General features: G+C 33.2%; 1 protein-coding gene across 3 annotated transcripts in view; it reads left to right on the top strand.

Moving 5' to 3' along the window:
* The window catches only part of VPS13A (vacuolar protein sorting 13 homolog A), a 194,261-nt gene that overhangs the window by 99,451 nt on the left and 75,628 nt on the right, over positions 1-19,182 (top strand). For all 3 annotated transcript variants that reach the window (XM_019736649.3, XM_019736650.3, XM_019736651.3), the window contains exons 34-41: positions 1,298-1,445; positions 5,643-5,793; positions 7,071-7,198; positions 7,549-7,718; positions 8,266-8,483; positions 9,902-10,134; positions 16,553-16,645; positions 17,117-17,473. In XM_019736649.3, the coding sequence (XP_019592208.2) occupies positions 1,298-1,445; positions 5,643-5,793; positions 7,071-7,198; positions 7,549-7,718; positions 8,266-8,483; positions 9,902-10,134; positions 16,553-16,645; positions 17,117-17,473 (1,498 nt within the window). The remainder of the gene's footprint in view (positions 1-1,297; positions 1,446-5,642; positions 5,794-7,070; positions 7,199-7,548; positions 7,719-8,265; positions 8,484-9,901; positions 10,135-16,552; positions 16,646-17,116; positions 17,474-19,182) is intronic.

Below are 19,182 nucleotides of genomic sequence, written 5' to 3'. Positions count from 1 at the left end.
CCCGGTACTGGCATTACAGCAGAGAATAAAATAAACAGGGCTTGCCCTCATGAGGCTGTCATTCAAATTGAAACTACAGACAAGAAAGTAAACTATTAAAATGCAGCATATTAAATAGAATGATAAAAAAAGTTCAAGGTATTGTGGGAGCACATAGGAAAGGTATCAGCCCCAGATATTGGGTATTACTGATAAATGATTTTCCAGAAGAAATTGTCTTTTGACATAGCAATTAATGTTTCTTGCTGTTCGTCCAAAGGAAGAAATTTACTCAAAGATATTTACAAAGCTAATAATCCAAGTATTTATTACAGTGAAGAATTAGAAACAATATAACTCCTTAGCAATAGAAGGTTGATTAAATGACTTATGGTATAGCCATGTAATGTGCACCTGTTTAAAATTGTGTATGTAATATGCCCTAGGGCTTCTAGATTCCTTATTATCTTTAAATGGATATTGCAAGACTGTATGCATAAGCATAGTGTCACTCTACAGTCAGTTCATAAAATGATACCATGTACTAGGTATTCTTTGCGATCCTTGATGCCTCCCATATTTCTCTGCAGTTGAATAAGTGATATCTAAAATTCTACAGTCAGAGCTTCATACCATAGTAGAATGATTTGAGATTTGCTGACAATTAAAATATAAGTATAATCAAGGTGTGACACTTTTAGAAGTTTTATTATTTGAAGGCACAGTGGGAGGCTTCTGTGGTCACATTATCACTTGAAAGGAGTTCGTTAACCTACTATTCTTTTCATCATTTCTTGCTATCAGCCCTACTCTTATAAGTACATGGTAAGACAAATATAGTTCAATTTCCATAATAAACTATTTTTGATCCACAGAAAAAGAAACTTCATATGGTGCAACTTTGTTTCTTACAAAGTAAGGGAATATGTGGTATTTTGCTATACATCTACACTAATGAATTAAAATATTTTTATAAGAGGTCTTATATATGTTTACAGATTATATATAGATATTCTCATTTTAAGGGTTCAACTATCCAACTTGGATATTTTGGGCACTTTTAAAGGTTGCAAAATCCTAATTTAAAAGTTCGTTTCTTTACAATGTGGAACAATTCAGCTCAGAGAAAGTTACCTACGTTAGTGCAATGAAACATGCCTCATTTTGACATGGAAAGCCTAATGGATTTTGTTTTTCTCTTCAGACAAAAAATTATTGATTTCTGTTAGTATATAAAACAAATTTTTTGTTACTTTTTTTTTTGTTACTATCTGAGTATATAGGAAATAATTCAAAACAGTTTTATTTCTACTTACAGGACTCAATTTATTAATGATGCCTACCAGAAAGTACTGGATCTATTACTGCCATTAAATCTTGAGGTGATTGTTGAGCGAAATTTATCCTGGGAGTGGTACCAGGAAGTTCCTTGTTTTAATGTAAATGCTCAGCTAAAGCCCATGGAGGTAACTTTTTGGATGCTTACTGATGATTTTTATTGGTTAAAACATATTTATTGGAGCCATAAAGACATTTTGAGTGTAGAAGTTACATATTCATTGCCTTTGTCAGAATTGAAATAGTAGCTGTATTAACCTAGAATTCATTGAATGTTCTCCAGTCATTCATTCAACAAGTAATTGAGTGCCTACGGTATGTTAGATATACATAAAGTATGTATATTGGAAATATATATGGACTAGATATTGGAGATAGAGTTGCAAAGAAGCTACGCACTCTGGCTTCATGCACTTCTGTGTAATGCAGGGGTTGGTGGTGATGGTAGTCGAGAGGCATGTTAGTAAAAAGTACACAGGCACATACGTAAAATAGTTTTCAATTGTGGTAAATTCCATGAAGGAAACAAATATTAGACATGGTGCCATAAATAGTCAGTTGGATATATTTATATAGAACTTAGTGGAGAAGTCTAGGCTGGAAATAGTAATGTGGACATCATTAGCATATAGATGGTATTTAAAGCCATTGGGAATATATGAAATAACCTAGAGAAGGTACTAGAAGAATGGAGATGAAGATGAAAATTGCAAATGGGTCAGGACATTTAGCATATTGGTTGATACTGCTTCACAGATCTCTAATGTAACTATCCACAAGTACATATTTTTCCCTCTTGACTTGATAGAAGTCAAAACTGTATCACATGCTTTGCTGAAGTGACAGCAACATGTGCTGTGTCTGGAAGGTTTCTCTTTCTACCCATACGTCCAGTTTCCCTTTCCATTTCTTCTTATAAAAACTATTCAAAAAGAAAACAATCATTTTAAACATGTAAGATTTTTAACTTAAAAGTAGATTTAGAATTTGAAACATGATGATCTCAACTGAAAATCTTTTTTTTAAATTAAAATTTATTGGGGTGACAATGGTTAGTAAAATTTCATAGGTTTCATGTGTACAATTCTATAATACATCGTCTATATATTACATTGTGTGCTCACCACCCAGAGTCAGTTCTCCTTCCGTCACCATATGTTTGACCCCATTTACCCTCAACTGAAAATCTGTAAGCTCTTACTGTATAAGATCATATGGACTCCTTTACTTGTATGCTTTTAAGATAAATAATTGAAGTCTCTTTATATTGGTAAGACAGACAACAGATAGAAACTTACAAAACATAAGTAGCATGCTGAGCAATCCTCCCCGCTCTGGGGATAGACATTAGGCAGATTCAGGTGGGGCGGTAGGATGCCATTCCTTCATTCTTCACTAGGAAGAAGCCTTGCGAAAGGCTCAGATGATGTTGCAGATCATCTTCAAATGCCTGGCTGCCATCCCGGGAGGATGAAATTTGTCTTCCCTTACCCTGATCCACATGGTAAGTTAGCAGTTGTAGACTATCCTTTGGTGGACATACTTGACCTCTCCTAGATATCATCTTCTGCATCAGTGAAAAGCTGGAAGCAGTTACTGTAATGCATCCATACTAAGTATTGCAAATTATGGTTTCTGAAATGTCAGATTTTTGGCAATAGCACACGCAGCCTGTCCTGACATGTAGGAGCCCCAGATCAGCAGTCGGGTGGGGGTCCTTATGGTTGTTCCAACTTCCTGCACTGAGCTGTCGGCAAGAGGGAAAAGTGATGACTAATAGCAGTATTTGGCAGGCATTCAATATGCATGTACTAATTGAAAGGCGGTTAAGAAATTGTAATATTTAATTTCAGTTTATAAATTTATATGAACATAACTGTTTTTGCAATATCTGCTGGATAATCACAAAATAAATATGAATAAATGAAAATTTTTGAAAAACCTAAGTAGTAGGTATAATAAATAAAACAACATAAGTAGCATGAATAAGATACACGTGGACTTAATCTTAAAAAACTAAATTAGTATACAGGCCTATCACATTTTATTGTGCTTTACTTTATTGTGCTTCACATATATTGCATTTTTGTTCAAACTGAGTGTTTATGGCAAACCTGCTTCAAGCAAATCTATTGGTGCCATTTTCTCAATATTTGCTCACTTAATGTCTCTGTCTCATTTTAGTAATTCTCACAATATTTGAAACTTTTTTATTATTATAGTTTTTATGGTCATCTGTGATCAATGATCTTTGATGTTACTGTTATAATTGTTTTGGGGTGCCATGAACCACACCCACATAGGATGACAAACTTAATAGATAAATGTGTATGTTCTGACTGCTCCACTGAGTGGCCCCTGGTTGGATTGGTTCCCCCATATCTCTCCCTCTCCTTGAGCCCCCTATTCCCTCATGCACAACAGTATTGAAATTAGGCCAATTAATAACCCTACAGTGGCCTCTAAGACTGTTCGAGTGAAAGGAAGAGTTGCATGTCTCTCACTTTAAACCAAAAGCTAGAAATGATGACGCTTAGTGAGAAAGGCAGGTCGAAACCCGATACAGGCTGAAAGGGTAGGCCTCTTGCACCAAACAGCCAAGTTGTGAATGTAAAGGAAAAGTACTTGAAGGAAATTAAAAGTGTACTCCAGTGAACACAAGAATAATAAGAAAGCGAAACAACCTTATTGCTGATATAAAGAAAGTTTCCATTTAAAACTCATAGGTTTTGTTTTGTTTTTTTATATAATGACTTTAACTATTAGAATTCTCCAGAGAAAAAAAGCCAATATAATGTACACTTGGCCTGGATGCATTAGACTTGGCCTGGATGCATTAGACTAACTTCTTGAAAACTCGACTTTAGTCTCTCCCTGATCCTGAGGTTGAGGTCTAGAAGGAATCAAATATGTGGTCCTCCGAGGTGGGCTGCAAACTACTAGGTGGATCATGGTAGGGGAAGATGCCACATATGTAATATATATACTGGGGGCACCAAAAAAGTGTATACACATTTTAAGAGATGTTATCTGTGTATTACTTTTCAAAGTTGAATGGAATTACAGTAGCAATTTATAGTACGATGTTTGCTCAAAAGATGGTGTTAATCAAATGAATGCTAGTGTCATCATGCGACAGGCAGGACAGTCAAAGAAAATGGCAGAAGCACAGTTGAAGTGGTATTTGAAATTCAAGAACGTTGTGGAAGTATAATGAAAATGGAGGCGTGAGTATGTAGCAGAACCTCCAACATGCCTAACAATTGAATGCCTTCATAAGTTTGAGACACATGGTACCCTGTGTGATGTGCACAAGGGAAGATCCGGGAGGCTTCACACAGCAACAAGCCAAGCAGTAGTAGTTCGCCGTAATCCCGAAGTGTCTGGACACTGACATTGAGCACCTCTTGTCATTGCAGAAGTCAAACGTGATTTGTTCTCATCTTTTGTTATTGATGTATATCGAGTATTACAATTTTAATACAATTTTTTCCTTTCTTAAAATGTGTATACATTTTTTGGCATCCTCTGTGTGTCTATATATATATAGTTTAATATATTATATATATATGTATGTATAAACACATACTTATATATGTATATATATGTATGTGTGTGTGTGTATATATATATATATATTTCCTTAAATACATTTTTGTCCTTGCTGAGATTATTTGCATCTACTATAATATTTGACCAAATATTTTGATACTGTGACCTAGCCAAATTTAGGAAAAATTAATTAACCATCACAGCTTTCTGGACATATCTTATGCTGGTGCTTTTAGGCTAAATTTGCAACACATGGGGTTTTTAGAGTGTTGAGTTCTTTAAGTAAGTGGACTGAAGCATGATACTTAACCATTTAAACCTCAGCTTCTTAAAAAATCAGGATTATATTCTTTACACCTAGAACTTGTGAGGTTTAAATAAAGTAATTCATGTAAAATGCGTTGTGAACTATTTTTTATTATACAAATGTATTATTTCTGATTATCCTGTATTTGTAAGTTGAGCTGCTTACTAACCAAAAAAAGACAAAGTACCTAGATGAATACTTAAGCATGTAGGTTCGTTTTAAAATTAATAGGTTACTTGGTACAGTCATAACAAAAGTAGGTCATTCATAGCTTCATTGGTATGAATTCAGAAGATACTAAAGACCACATGGTCATTTAAAACTGAATATTTAGTTAGAAATTTTCTGTCTCATGTTTAAAAACTGGTTTTGTAGAAGATTGAAATGAAACACTCATTTTTCTTATAAGCATTTTTAACTACATGCAGTAGTAATACTAAAATAAATAAATCTTTTTTTTTAACAGTTCATTCTTAGTCAAGAGGATATAACAACTATTTTTAAAACATTATATGGTAATATATGGTATGAAGAAGGCGGTAGTGCCTCACCAGCAGGAGTAAAAGATCAGAGTAGTATTACTAGTGGAGTTACTAATGCTTCACATCATTCAGGAGGTATGTTTTTAACTTTAAATTCATTCTTACCCCCTCCCCTCTCTTCTTTCCCTCTATTCTCTACCTCTAGTTTAGGGTAAACAGATTTATAAATCTTTTCTAATTATCTCATTCCATTCAGGTATCTCAAAGTTGTTTATTATTAGTCATTCTGTTCATTTTTTTCTTTGATTCAAAATTCCTATCCCTATTGTGACAAAATTCCTTAGTATTTATTCTTGTAATTCTAACTTCCCTATAGGTCATTTTTTTGTTTTTTTATTTTTCTCCCCTTTCCCCTTCTTCTCCCTTCTTAGTGTAGCATCTATCCCAGATGGAATATTTTATATTGATACAGCACTATCAAAATGTTAGCGGTGGGGCCGGCCCGGTGGCCCAGGCGGTTAGAGCTCCATGCTCCTAAGTCCGAAGGCTGCCGGTTCGAGTCCCACATGGGCCAGTGGGCGCTCAACCACAAGGTAGCCAGTTCAATTCCTCGAGTCCCGCAAGGGATGGTGGGCAGCGCCCCCTGCAACTAAGATTAAACACAGCACCTTGAGCTGAGCTGCCTCCCAGATGGCTCAGTTGGTTGGAATGTATCCTCTCAACCACAAGGTTGCCGGTTCGACTCCCACAAGGGATGGTGGGCTGTGCCCCCTGCAACTAGAAAAATGGCAACTGGACCTGAAGCAGAGCTGCACCCTCCACAACTAAGACTGAAAGGACAACAACTTGAAGCTGAACAGCACACAACTAAGATTGAAAGCATAACAACTTGACTTGGAAAAAAAAGGCCTGAAAGTACACACTGTTCCCCAATAAAGTCCTGTTCCCCTTTCCCAATAAAAATAAAATCTTTAAAAAAAAAAATGTTAGATAAGTCAAGAGAGGGTAATCTCTGTTAACATAGGAGTAAAGATATAACGACCAAAGCTGGAAAAAAGAAGATGGGACAGTTAGAGGAAGTAGCAAGGACTTAGTGAGGAGTATAAAGATAATGTCTGAAATGGATGGAATGAAAAATAGATATTTAAATATATTACTTTAATCATTTTGTTCTGGAAATTTTTACATGTTCACCAACATAGAAGGAATAAGGTAATGGACCCACATATATCTATTGCCCAATTTCAACAATTAATATCATGTGGCTGCTATAAGTCTCTTCTTTATTGCTGATATAAGTCTCTTCTTTTTCTGTACTCAATAATTCTGTTAAATATATTTCAAGGGTGTTTTAATGAATTCTAACTTTTCTGATTTTTTTATTTTACCAAATAATTTTAATTTTTTCCAAGGAACAACTATAGTGACAGCTGCTGTGGTTGAAGTACATTCACGTGACTCTCAAGTTAAGACAACACTAAATATGAGTTTCAGAACTGATTATCTCACCATGATACTGTATAGTCCAAGTCCGGAACAGGTAAGTTGAGGAAGAAAAGAAAATACATTTTTCACTTGATGAAAATTATATAGTGAATATTTATTAAAATAACAATTGTTAATATTTCATGTACATTTTGGATATGTGTTTCTGGAGAAAAATTATTGATCTTTTCACTTTAATAATAAAATAATCTTAACCATTTCTTTCTTTAAATGAATTACCTTTTTTATAGCCAGTGATGTGAAAAATAAAATTTTAAATTAAATAGTTTATTGGCATTTCATTAGTGAGCTCTTTGGAGATAGAAAATGTGGTAGTTCATATCGTAAAATATGCTTTAGGTTTATGTTTTTGTGTAAAATTTGTATTGATTTTCACTTCCACAGACTTCGTTTGCAGATGTTCGTGATCCTTCTCTGAAACTCGCTGAATTTAAATTGGAGAATATAATAAGTACTTTAAAAATGTATACAGATGACTCAACATTTTCTGCCTTCTCATTAAAAAACTGTATTTTAGATGATAAAAGGCCTCATGTCAAGAAGGCAACTCCTAGGTAATTGTATTCTGAGTTTTTATTTGAGAAATGGTTGATAAATTTTACAAGACTTATTCCCAAAATTGCATGTTCATTTTCTGGATAAATACTTAAGATCTTCAGAGGTGCAGTTCAATTAAATCATGGTTTTCAATCAGCATTTAAAATGTGTTGGTTCATATATGTGGTCTTCTTGCTGGATGGTTAATAGATTGGTTAAAAGAAATTATCAGTGTAATTATATATTTATTTTTAAATTAATCTATATTATCTAAATTATTAATCCATTCTAATTGTAATGGGAAGTACATGAAAAATTGAGAAGAAAAAAACTATGCTGAGATTCAAAATTCTGATAATTTCTTAAAAACGTACTTCCTAACTTATGAAACAGTTATGCTTCAAAAGTTTTTACATCTATTGTTTGTGGAGTACTTTGTGGTCTTCTTATGAGAAATGACTTCAGAATGCTGAATGAATGTTGTCAGAGAAAAGGATAAGTTTTATTGGTGTGTTTGGTTATTTGTAAAATACTCATAGGAATAGTTATTATTGTGTTTTTCAGAATGATAGGACTGACAGTCGGATTTGACAAAAAGGACATGATGGATGTAAAGTATAGAAGAGTCAGAGATGGTTGGGTGACTGACTTAGTCCTTCAAGAAATATATATTTGTGCAAGTGTGGAATTTCTGCTGACAGTTGCAAATGTCTTTCTTGAGGCCTACACCACAGGCACGGCTGTAGAAACCAGTGTTCAAGCATGGGCTGCTAAGGAAGAAGGTTAGTTATTGACAAAAATATTTAATATCTGTGTTATTGAAGTGCCACAATAGCACTTAACCTTGATTAGCTTTCTAGATGATGAGGTTAAGTGAATTAATAAATTTAAATCTTTATTTTTCAGAGATAAGGGGAAAGACTTATATGTGTTTTCTGCCTGGATGTGCAGTTTACATATTTTTCAAGGTGTGACTATATATTGGGTTCAAAAATTATGAGACCTATATTAGAATAAGTAGTTGTACGAAGTCTGACAATTAAGTTTGTGAACTTGTTGCAACGATGTTGCTAACCTTTTTTGATATCAGAGACATTATTCATTATGGATTTATACCAGCTGGACAAAGAGTTGACCAAGTTTACTATTTGAAAGTGCTGAAAAGGTTGCAATGGAAAGTTAGAGGACCTGAACTTTTCGCCAATAATTCGTTGCTCTTGCATCACGCCAATGCACCAACTCACAAGGTGTCTGTGAGGGAATTTTTAGACAGTTAACAAATAACTGTATTGGAACACCTCCCTACTCACCTGATCTGGCCCCCAGTAACTTCTTTCTTTACCCGAAGATAAAGGAAATATTGAAAGGAAGACATTTTGATGACATTTAGGACATCAAAGGTAATATGAGAACAGCTCTGATGGCCATTCCAGAAAAAGAGTTCCAAAATTGTTTTGAAGGGTGGACTAGGTGCTGGCGTTGGTGCATAGCTTCCCAAGGGGAGTACTTCGAAGGTGACTGTAGTGATATTCAGCAATGAGGTATGCAGCACTTTTTCTAGGATGAGTTTACGAATTTAATTGTCAGACCTCGTACTTCTCAGAAGGCAGTCATGTGAAAGAACTTATTGGAAGAACACAAGTGGGGGGAAATAATGAACTGATCACTTCTTTTCATTATTCAAACTAGTATTTTAACTAAAAGTACTTTTATTTTTTGTTATATTTATATTTTTCTATTTTTACATATTTACTGTGTAATGGAAAGAGTGTTAAATTGAGAGTTAGAAACTGGATTAGTTTCCAGCCCTGCCATTAATAGTGGAGATTTTTTTTCCCATATTTTTAAATGTACTTATGACTGACTATAGCTTCTTCAAATCTTATATTAAGAGAGTTGCTGTACATTCCTTTGAGATCTAAGATTCCTTTATTTCACTTCTTACTTAGAATGGAAATAACATTTTCCCATAAATAAATATTTCATAAATAGCATGTATAACAAAGATTTATAAATATTGAATTTTTTTTTTAATTAAAGTGTATTGGGGTGACAATGGTTAGTAAAGTTATATAGGTTTCAAGTGTACAATTCTGTAATACATCATCTATATATCACATTGTGTGTTCACCACCCAGTCAGTTTTCCTTCCATCCCCATAATATTTTAAATTATTCATTTATTTTTATTTCTATTTTAGTACCTGTACAGGAACAAGTGAAATGGGAAGTTAATATTATTATTAAAAATCCTGAAATTGTGTTTGTGGCTGATATGACAAAAAATGATGCTCCTGCCTTAGTCATTACAACACAATGTGAAATTTGTTGGAAGGGTGACTTTGAAAACAATACAATGACTGCAGCTATTAAAGATCTCCAAATGAGAGCATGCCCATTTCTTCCAGTCAAGAGAAAAGACAAAGTCACTACTGTGAGTTTACTGTTTAATTATCTGCTTAATTGTAAACTGTTTTGGATTGAATATACACCACTTTAGGAAACTACCTACATACTTACAAACCTTTATCTGTAAAGTACCTTTCTTTCTGCTTGGAGAGACTAATCTGGATTATTATCCAGCTTTGAAACTCTTTGATTCTTTTGGTTGCTCCTCATTGTTTTTGTATATGAGAATACTCTCACTAAGAAATTGCTCTTATCGTGACACTTCTTTTTTTCTTAGTTTTTAATTAAATGTATTGGGATGATATTGGTTAGTAAAATTATATGTGTTTCAAGTGTACATTTCTATAATACTTGTATATCATCTATACATTATAGCCTTGTGTGTTCACCACCAAGAGTCAGTTGTCCTTCCATCACAATGTGCATGACCCCCTTTTCCCTCTTCTACCACTGCCTCTAACCCCTTAGCTTTGGGTAACCACTAAACTGTTCCTGTGTCTATGAGTTTTTGTCTCTTTATTTGTTTGTCTTGTTTGTTTGTTGCTTTCAGTTTTATATCCCACATATGAGTGAAGTCATATGGTTCTCGACTTTTTCTGTCTGACTTATTTCACTTAGCACGATAATCTCAAGATCCATCCATGTTGTTGCAAATGGCACTATTTCATCTTTTCTTATGGCTGATTAATGTTTCACTATATATATGTACCACATCTTCTTTATCCGGTTATCTGTCGAAGAACACTTTGGTTGTTTCCATGTCTTGGCCACTGTGAATAATGCTGCAGTGAACGGATAAATGTTTTCCGATATTTGGGTAGATACCCATAAGAGGCATTGCTGTGTCATATGGTAATTGTATTCTTAATTTTTTGAGGAACCTCCATAATGTTTTCCATAGTGGCTGTACCAATTTACATGCCCACCAGTGTATGAGGATTCCTTTTTCTCCACAACCTCTCCATCCCTTGTTATTGTCTTGTTGATAATAGCCATCTAACAGGTGTGAGGTGGTATCTCCTTGTGATTTTGACTGCATTCCCCTAATAGCTAGTGAAATTGAGCATTTTTTTTTTATATCTGTTGGCTGTTTTTATGTCTTCTTGCGAGAAGTGTCTGTTCAGGTCTTCTGCCCATTTTTTAATTGGATTGTTTTTGTTGTTGTTGAGTTAGATGAGTTGGTTACATAATTTGGATATTAGCCCCTTATCAGAAGTATTGTTTGCAAGTATCTTCTCCCATTGGGTTGGTTGCCTCTTTGTTTTGTTGATGGGTTCTTTTGCTATGCAGAAGCCTTTTAGTTTGATATAGTCCCATTCATTTATTTTTGCTTTAACATCCCTTGCCTTTGAGGTCAAATTCATAAAATCCTCTCTGAACCAAAAGTCCATACATTTAGTACCTATGCTTTCTTCTATGCAATTTATTATTTCAGGTCTTATGTTTTGGTCTTCGATCCACTTTGAATTAATTTTGATATATGGTGACAGATGGCAGTCTGTTTTCATTCTTTTGCACGTGGCTTTCCAGTTTTCCCAGCAGCATTGAAGAGATTTTCTTTTCTCCATAGTATGTTTTTGGCTCCTTTGTTGAAAATGTTCTGCCCATGTATATGTGGGTTTATTTCTGAGTTCTCGATTCTATTCCATTGGTCTGTGTGTCTGTTTTTCTGAAAATATAATGCTATTTTGATTATTGTTGCTTTGTAGTATAAATTGATTTCAGGGAGTGTGATACCTCCAGTCATGTTGGTTTTTCGCAGGATAGCTTTGGCTATTTCTGCTCTTTTGTGATTCCATACAAATCCGATGATTTTTTTCTATTTCTTTTAAAAATGCCATTGGTATTTTGGTGGGGATTGCATTAAATCTGTATATTGCTGTAGGTAATATGGCCATTTTAAATATGTTAATTCTTCCAATCCATCAACACAGAATATCTTTCCATCTCTTTGTGTATTCTAAAATTTCTTTTAATAAGGGGGGAAGGAGGGTGGTAGATAAAGGTAAAAGGGATCAAATATATGGTGATGGAAGGAGAAATGTCTGGGTGGTGAACACACAATAGGATTTATAGATATGTAATACAGAATTGTACACCTGAAATCTATGTAACTTTACTAACAATTGTCACCCCAATGAACGTTAGTTAAAAATGATAATAATAATGTCTTATTGTTTACAGCATATAGGTCTTTCACATCCTTTGTTAAGTTTATTCCTAGGTACAGTGCAACCTCAGTTTTCGAACGTAATCCATTCCGGAAGACCGTTTGAGTTCTGAAACGTTCGAAAACCGAGGCACAGTTTCCCCAGAGAAAGTAATGCAAAATGGATTAATCCATTCCAGACCTTTAAAATCAACCTCTACAACTGCAAATTTAGCATGAATGTTTCTATCTAATGATACCATAGACCCATAAAATTTACGGCATTCGTAAACCGAAATGTTCGTCAACAGAGACATTTGAAAACCAAGGTACTACTGTATTTTATTCTTTCTGTTGCAATTGCAAAAGGAATTTTTTTTAATTTCTTTTTCTGAAAGTTCATTGTTAGTATATAGGAATGCAGTGGACTTTTTTTACATAGATTTTTGTATCCTGCAACTTTACTGTATTTGTTTATTGTTTCTAATAGGTTTTTTGGTGGAGTCTTTAGGATTTTCTATGTAAAGAATCATCTTATCTGCAAAAAGGGACAATTTAACATCGTCATTCCCAATTTGGATGCTTTTTATTTCTTTCTCTTGCCTGATTGCTCTGGCTAGGGCTTCCAATACTAAGAAAACTCAGATAGGCCATTTAATTAACTCAAAAATAAAATCAGTGAACAAAATGAATATTTGAACAAAGAGATTGAAATTAGAGCTGACCAGGTGGAGGAAAGAATTCGTGATATTGAAGATAGGGATCTGGAAATGATGCAGATGGAAGAGGAGAGAAATTGAGAGTTAAAAGAAATGAAAGAACTCAAAAAAGAAATGAAAGAACGAGAACTATCTGACTCCATCAGAAATAGCAACATATAAATATTGGGTATACCAGATGGAGAAGAGAGGGAGAAGGGCACAAAGGGTGTATTCAAACAAATAGTTAACGAGAACTTCCCAAACCTATGGAAAGAACTGGATCCTCGAATCCAAGAAGCAAACAGATACCCTTATTACCTCAGTCCTAAAAGGCACATTATATTGAAACTGCCAAAGTTAATGACAAAGAATTCTCAAGGTAGCAGTGGAAAAAAAGATGGCAACCTACAAGGAAAGCCCATTAGATTACCATCAGATTTTTCAGCGAAACTCTGTAAGTCAGAAGGGAGTGGAATCAAATATTCAAACTATTGAAAGAGAGAAATTACCAGCTAAGAATAATATATCCAGCAAAGTTATTTAGATTTGAAGGAGGAATAAAGACCTTGCCAGAAACAGAAGCTGAGGGAATTTTCCATCACAAGGCTTGCATTATAGGAAACAATGAAGGAGATTATTCTACCTGAAACAAAAAGAGAAAGGGATACAAAACTATGAGTAAGATTACTCTAAGGGACAGAGAGAGACAGGAAATGGCAACCCCTACACAGAATAGGGCACTATACACATATGTGGGGTAAAGAAGATAAAAACATAAAAAAAGAAAATGAGAAGAAGACAATGTGTTATTGCAACTCAAAAATGAGCTCACAGCATTAATAAGGATAATTTATTACAACAAAAAGGGGAGGGAGTGAAGGTCTGAATTTACATATGGGGAATAGAGATGAGATGCATGCTGAAGAAAAAGTGATATATATAGATATATATATATATATATATATATATATATATATATATGCGCAAAATATATGTATATATATATAAATAAATTTAATGGTAACCACTCAAAAGAAAAATATCCAGAACTGAGATACATAACATAAAAGAAAGAGGAAACAGGATAAAATCATAGAATACCTCCAAACTGAAATAACAGAAACACAAAGGCAAAGAAACAGTGGAGACACTGAGCTACCAGAAAACAAAAGATAAAATGGGTATAGGAAATCCTCATGTATCAATAATCACCATAAATGTAAATAGATTGAACTCACTCTAAAAAGGCACAGAGTAGCAGACTGGATCAAAAAACAAAAGCCAACCATATGCTTCCTTCAAGAGACACATTTCAGCTACAAGGACGAATATAGACTCAAAGTGAAAGGGTAGAAAACGATACTCCAAGCACATTGCATCCAGAGAAAACCGGGTGTAGCATACTTATATATGACGAAACAAACTTCAGCATAAAAAAAGGTAACGAGACAAAGATGGACATTTCATGATGTTAAAAGGGACAACACAAAAAGATATACTTATCAATGTATATGCTCCCAATCGGGAGCATTTACTAGCAGAACTATATATATATATATATATATATATATATATAAAGCAATTACTAGCAGAACTAAAGGGAGAAACTGACAAAAACACAATTATAGTAGGAGGTCTAAATACGCCATTGACAGTGTGTATATATCATCAAAACAGAAAATCAATAAGGAAATATCAGCTTTAAATAACACATTAGACCAAATGGACATCATTGACATTTATAGAGCATTTCATCCTAGAACACCAGTCTATATATTCTTTTCTAGTGCACATGGGAAATTCTCAAGGATAGATGACACATTGGAACACAAAATTACCCTAAGCAAATTAAAAATGGTTGAAATCATACCAAGTATATTCTCTGACCACAATGCTTGAAATTAGAGATCAACTGGAAAAAGAAAGCGGGAAAAACGACAAATTCATGGAGATTAAACAATGTGCTACTAAAGAATGACTGGGTCAAAGAAGAAATAAAAGGAGAGATCCAAAGACACATAGAAACAAATGAGAATGAAAATATATCAAAACTTCTATGATTGTAGGGAATTTTGAGAAAGGGTATTTACGGCCAACTAGCACTTTTGGCCACATAACATTTTGATAAGTTGTAATTAGTGCAACTTTAATTGGTATTGTATTCATTTTATATTAGGACTAAATTTCTTAATTCAGCATTCATCTATGAGTCCATGGATATTTATTAGAGATTTATGGACCTTTTGAAAATGTATATAAAGTATAACATACAACAGGTCTTTCAATAATGTTTAGTTCAATGACATTTCATTATAATGCTGATGAGCTGCCATAGGAACTTAACTCTTGTTTATATCAATTAGTCTATGGTAAAATTGGTTTCATTGTTTTACTTAAAGTTGCAGAACCTATTAAAAACATTAAGTGAGGACTTACTGTATGTGTGTTTTCTTCTATGAGAATTTAATTTTCAAAGGATATATGTCCCCAAATTTTTTAAAGTAGTGACTGATGAGATACTCTCATCTGCTGCTTGTAGAGTATACATTTGTCTGAGTGTGTTTCACCCATTAGTATTTTATGATAATTTTTGAATAAATTTCTAAATTCTAAAAAAGGCTAAATCATGATCAAGATATTTAACTTATTACGTATCTATTGTAAATGCTTATCAGCTTTTTTCATGATATTGTATAACTTTCCTAAAGTTCTGACCTGTACTAATATTTTTATTGATGTTAGATTTTCTAAAACAGCAGTCAAAAGTGGTCCCTGGCTGATGTGAAATACAGTATGGGGAATATAATCATTAAAGATTAGGGTGCCAGATGAGTACTGGACTTACTGGGGGATCACTTCATAGATTGTGTAGATGCCTGACCACTGACTGCCCTAGTAGCTCTACTTAATAGATTATACCCAGGAATTTCATTAGCATCTGGACCTGATTTAATTTTAGACTTTGAGCTGGTAAGGGATAGATGAGATTTTGGATTTTTGAGTCAATGAGAGATACAGATGAGATACAGATTTTAGGTAATGTAATTTTGGATTTTGAACTATAATGGGATGAGACTGTTAGGAACCTTAGGAGGAGATGAAAGTGTTTTGTATTTGGGAGGAATATGAGTCACTGGGTACTCCTGCAAAATCCTGCTTACCAGTTAGAGAAAACTCTGTTAATTTATAATTATATTAAGAATTATTTACTAAGTCTAATGTATTTTGTCATCCCATGTTTTGTAACTTTTCCTATGTTGATTAATTTATTTCATTGTAATTTTATAATGAAATAAATACCATGCTAAAATTTTATTTTAGTAAAATAAAATACATAATACAAGTTTTATGGATTTTTCATAGATTTATGAAATCCTATTTATTTTGTTTTATTAATATTGTTGCTGATATTAATACTTTCTATTATAAGTAATGAGCAAGTACTAAAGAGGATAATTGTGTTATTGAGTCACTTATTTTTTCAACAGTTTTGACTAGTTTATTTGGCATATTAATAGTTAGCTATTACTAAGTCTTTAAGTAAAACTATTTTAAGAACAATGTTAATTTAGTGGTATTGGTTTTTCTCTCAGGTTTTGCAGCCCTGTGATTTGTTCTATCAAGCTACGCAGCTAGGTACAGATCCACAAGTGATTGATATATCAGTAAAATCTCTTACACTAAAGGTAAGTTCAAATGTAGTTAGTCATTTAGATCTTTAATTTTAAAAAATTAATAAAATCTAGAGATAGCAATCATTATAGCAAGTCTTTTCATTGTTAAACAAAAAAGAAGCTAGCTTTAAAAATCTTTATGACACATTTCTTAAAACTTGTTATTATTTAACATATTTTTGTAATGAATGTTATATAGTATTCTGTTATTGGCATTTGACTGCATCTGTTGTTATCTAACCTCCCTATAGTATGTGTAGTTGAAATTACACTTGATTAGCTTAATATCTACAAGATTCATGTAAATATCTTAACAATTAAAATTAGTTATAATAATCAAACTTGTAGGCAACAAATTGTATTGCTATTTCAGGGTAATAATGATTACTTCAGTATTATTTGTCCTTCATCATATATTTAACTTTTTGTATTTTTAAAAGTGGTATGAGTAGATTTTTTATTAGTTTACATTTTTCCCCTTAGGTTTCACCAGTTATCATAAATACTGTGATTACCATAACTTCAGCACTTTATACAAATAAGGAAACCACCACACAAGAAACTGCTTCTTCTACAGCACATTTATGGGAGAAGAAGGATACAAAGAATTTAAAAATGTGGTTTCTTGAAGAACCAAATGAAGTTGAAAACATAGCTCCCACAACTAAATTGGTACCCAAAGGAGAGAAAATAAAAATGAACATTGATTCTATTTTCATAGTTCTTGAGGCTGGAATTGGTCATAGAACAGTGCCTATGCTTTTGGCAAAATCAAGTTTTTCAGGGGAAGGCAAAAACTGGAGTTCCCTCATAAATCTCCACTGTCAGCTTGAGCTAGAAGTAAGCAATATAGTATTTTTTCCAGATTTTATAACAAATAATGCTACACATGGGATATTTTGGGAATCATATTTAAATATGTAAATTAAGCTTATTGTAAATATGTTGGCTCACAAAACTTTTGGAAGAAAGTTTAGAAATTTATGACTGCTATATAAGGTGTGATAAAAAAATATGGTGAATGTATGTTTAAATTTAAAAAAATTATTACAGTAAAAGATACATTGCTATCAATCCTCCTCAAAATACTTCCTCTCACTTCAAACATACTTATCCCATCGTTCTTGCCACTTTCTGAAGCAGTTCTGGAAGTCCTCTTTTATGGGTGTCTTTACTTCATCCTTCACCATGGCAACACTCCGTGTCACACCGCACTTCTGGTCTGGGAATTTCTGTCACGTGAAAACATTATGGTGTGCCCTCATCCACCTTATTCCCCAGATCTGGCACCATGCAATATCTGGCTCTTCCCCAAAGTCAAAATGACCATGAAAGGAAAACGTTTTGAATTGATTCAGGACATCGAGACAGCCACAACAGAGCAACTAAAGACACCCATAAAAGAGGACTTCCCGAACTACTTCAGAAAGTGGCAAAAATCATGGGATAAGTGTGTTCAAAGCAAGGGGGTATTTTGAGGGGAATTAATGGCAATGTGTCTTTTACTATAATAATTTTTTAAAATTTAAATATTCACCGTATATTTTGATCACACCTTGTAGTGTTTATGTGTACAGTAAGTCTTCACTTAACATCATTGATAGGTTCTGTGACTAAGCAAAACGACATACAACAAAATCAATTTTCCATATGCTGATTGATATGAATAAGAGTTAAATTCCTACAATATCTCATCAATGTTAAAACAATGTTGAACGAAACAATGTTATTTGAGAACCTGCTGTACATTACCTTTAGAGTAATTATCTACATTAAGTTTATATTTCAATTGATTTTATTAACTTAAACTTAATATATTAATAGACAGTTGTTGATTAGATTCAAAATTCTTATTTTTCAGAGTTAAATTGAATACCTTTTTCCTTTAAAAGGATAATAGACCATTTCTGAATCTGCTCTAAAAGAGTAATGTAAAGAATTAGAAGGACATATCTTGTACTTTTATGTAATGCAGGATATATAAGTACAAGGATATGTCTTGTACTTTTATATGTACTCTACTGAGAATCCATTAAGTACTTTATATGAAAGCATCTTATATGAAAGATATTTGCTTTGAGCCAACATATATTTTGCTTCAGAGTTTATCTATATAGAATCATCCCCAGAGTTACTTTGGTTTAAATTATTAATTGAGTTTGTGTCTAGTGGAAACTAATGTAATCTACTTTTTATCAAATATGAATATAAGCTATTATATTTGTGTTGCTACAGTTATATATTAATACAGGTAGAAATGACTGACTAGATTCCAGATATTCAAATTCTGGTTAGAATTCTGTATATTTTACAGAGGGTTCGATCTAGGATATCCACAAAGTTCAGAGAATTCAAATAAATAAATGCTCATTCAATCCTATGTTACTAGCCTTCAAAGGCTTTTGAAGTCGGTAGAGGTAGGCAGATATGTTAAAAAATGTCAATGATACATGATAAATGATCACAGTTTTTGATGTTTAGTCCAGTCTGGAAACCAAAGATGATTAAAAGAGAGTTTTTATCTGGATTAAATTCTGAAGACTAAACTA

This window comes from Rhinolophus sinicus, chromosome 16 (genome assembly GCF_057876585.1).
Source record: "Rhinolophus sinicus isolate RSI-liver-muscle chromosome 16, RSI-T2T, whole genome shotgun sequence".
Classification (NCBI taxonomy): domain Eukaryota; kingdom Metazoa; phylum Chordata; class Mammalia; order Chiroptera; family Rhinolophidae; genus Rhinolophus; species Rhinolophus sinicus.
This window is presented reverse-complemented; position numbering and strand designations above follow the sequence as displayed.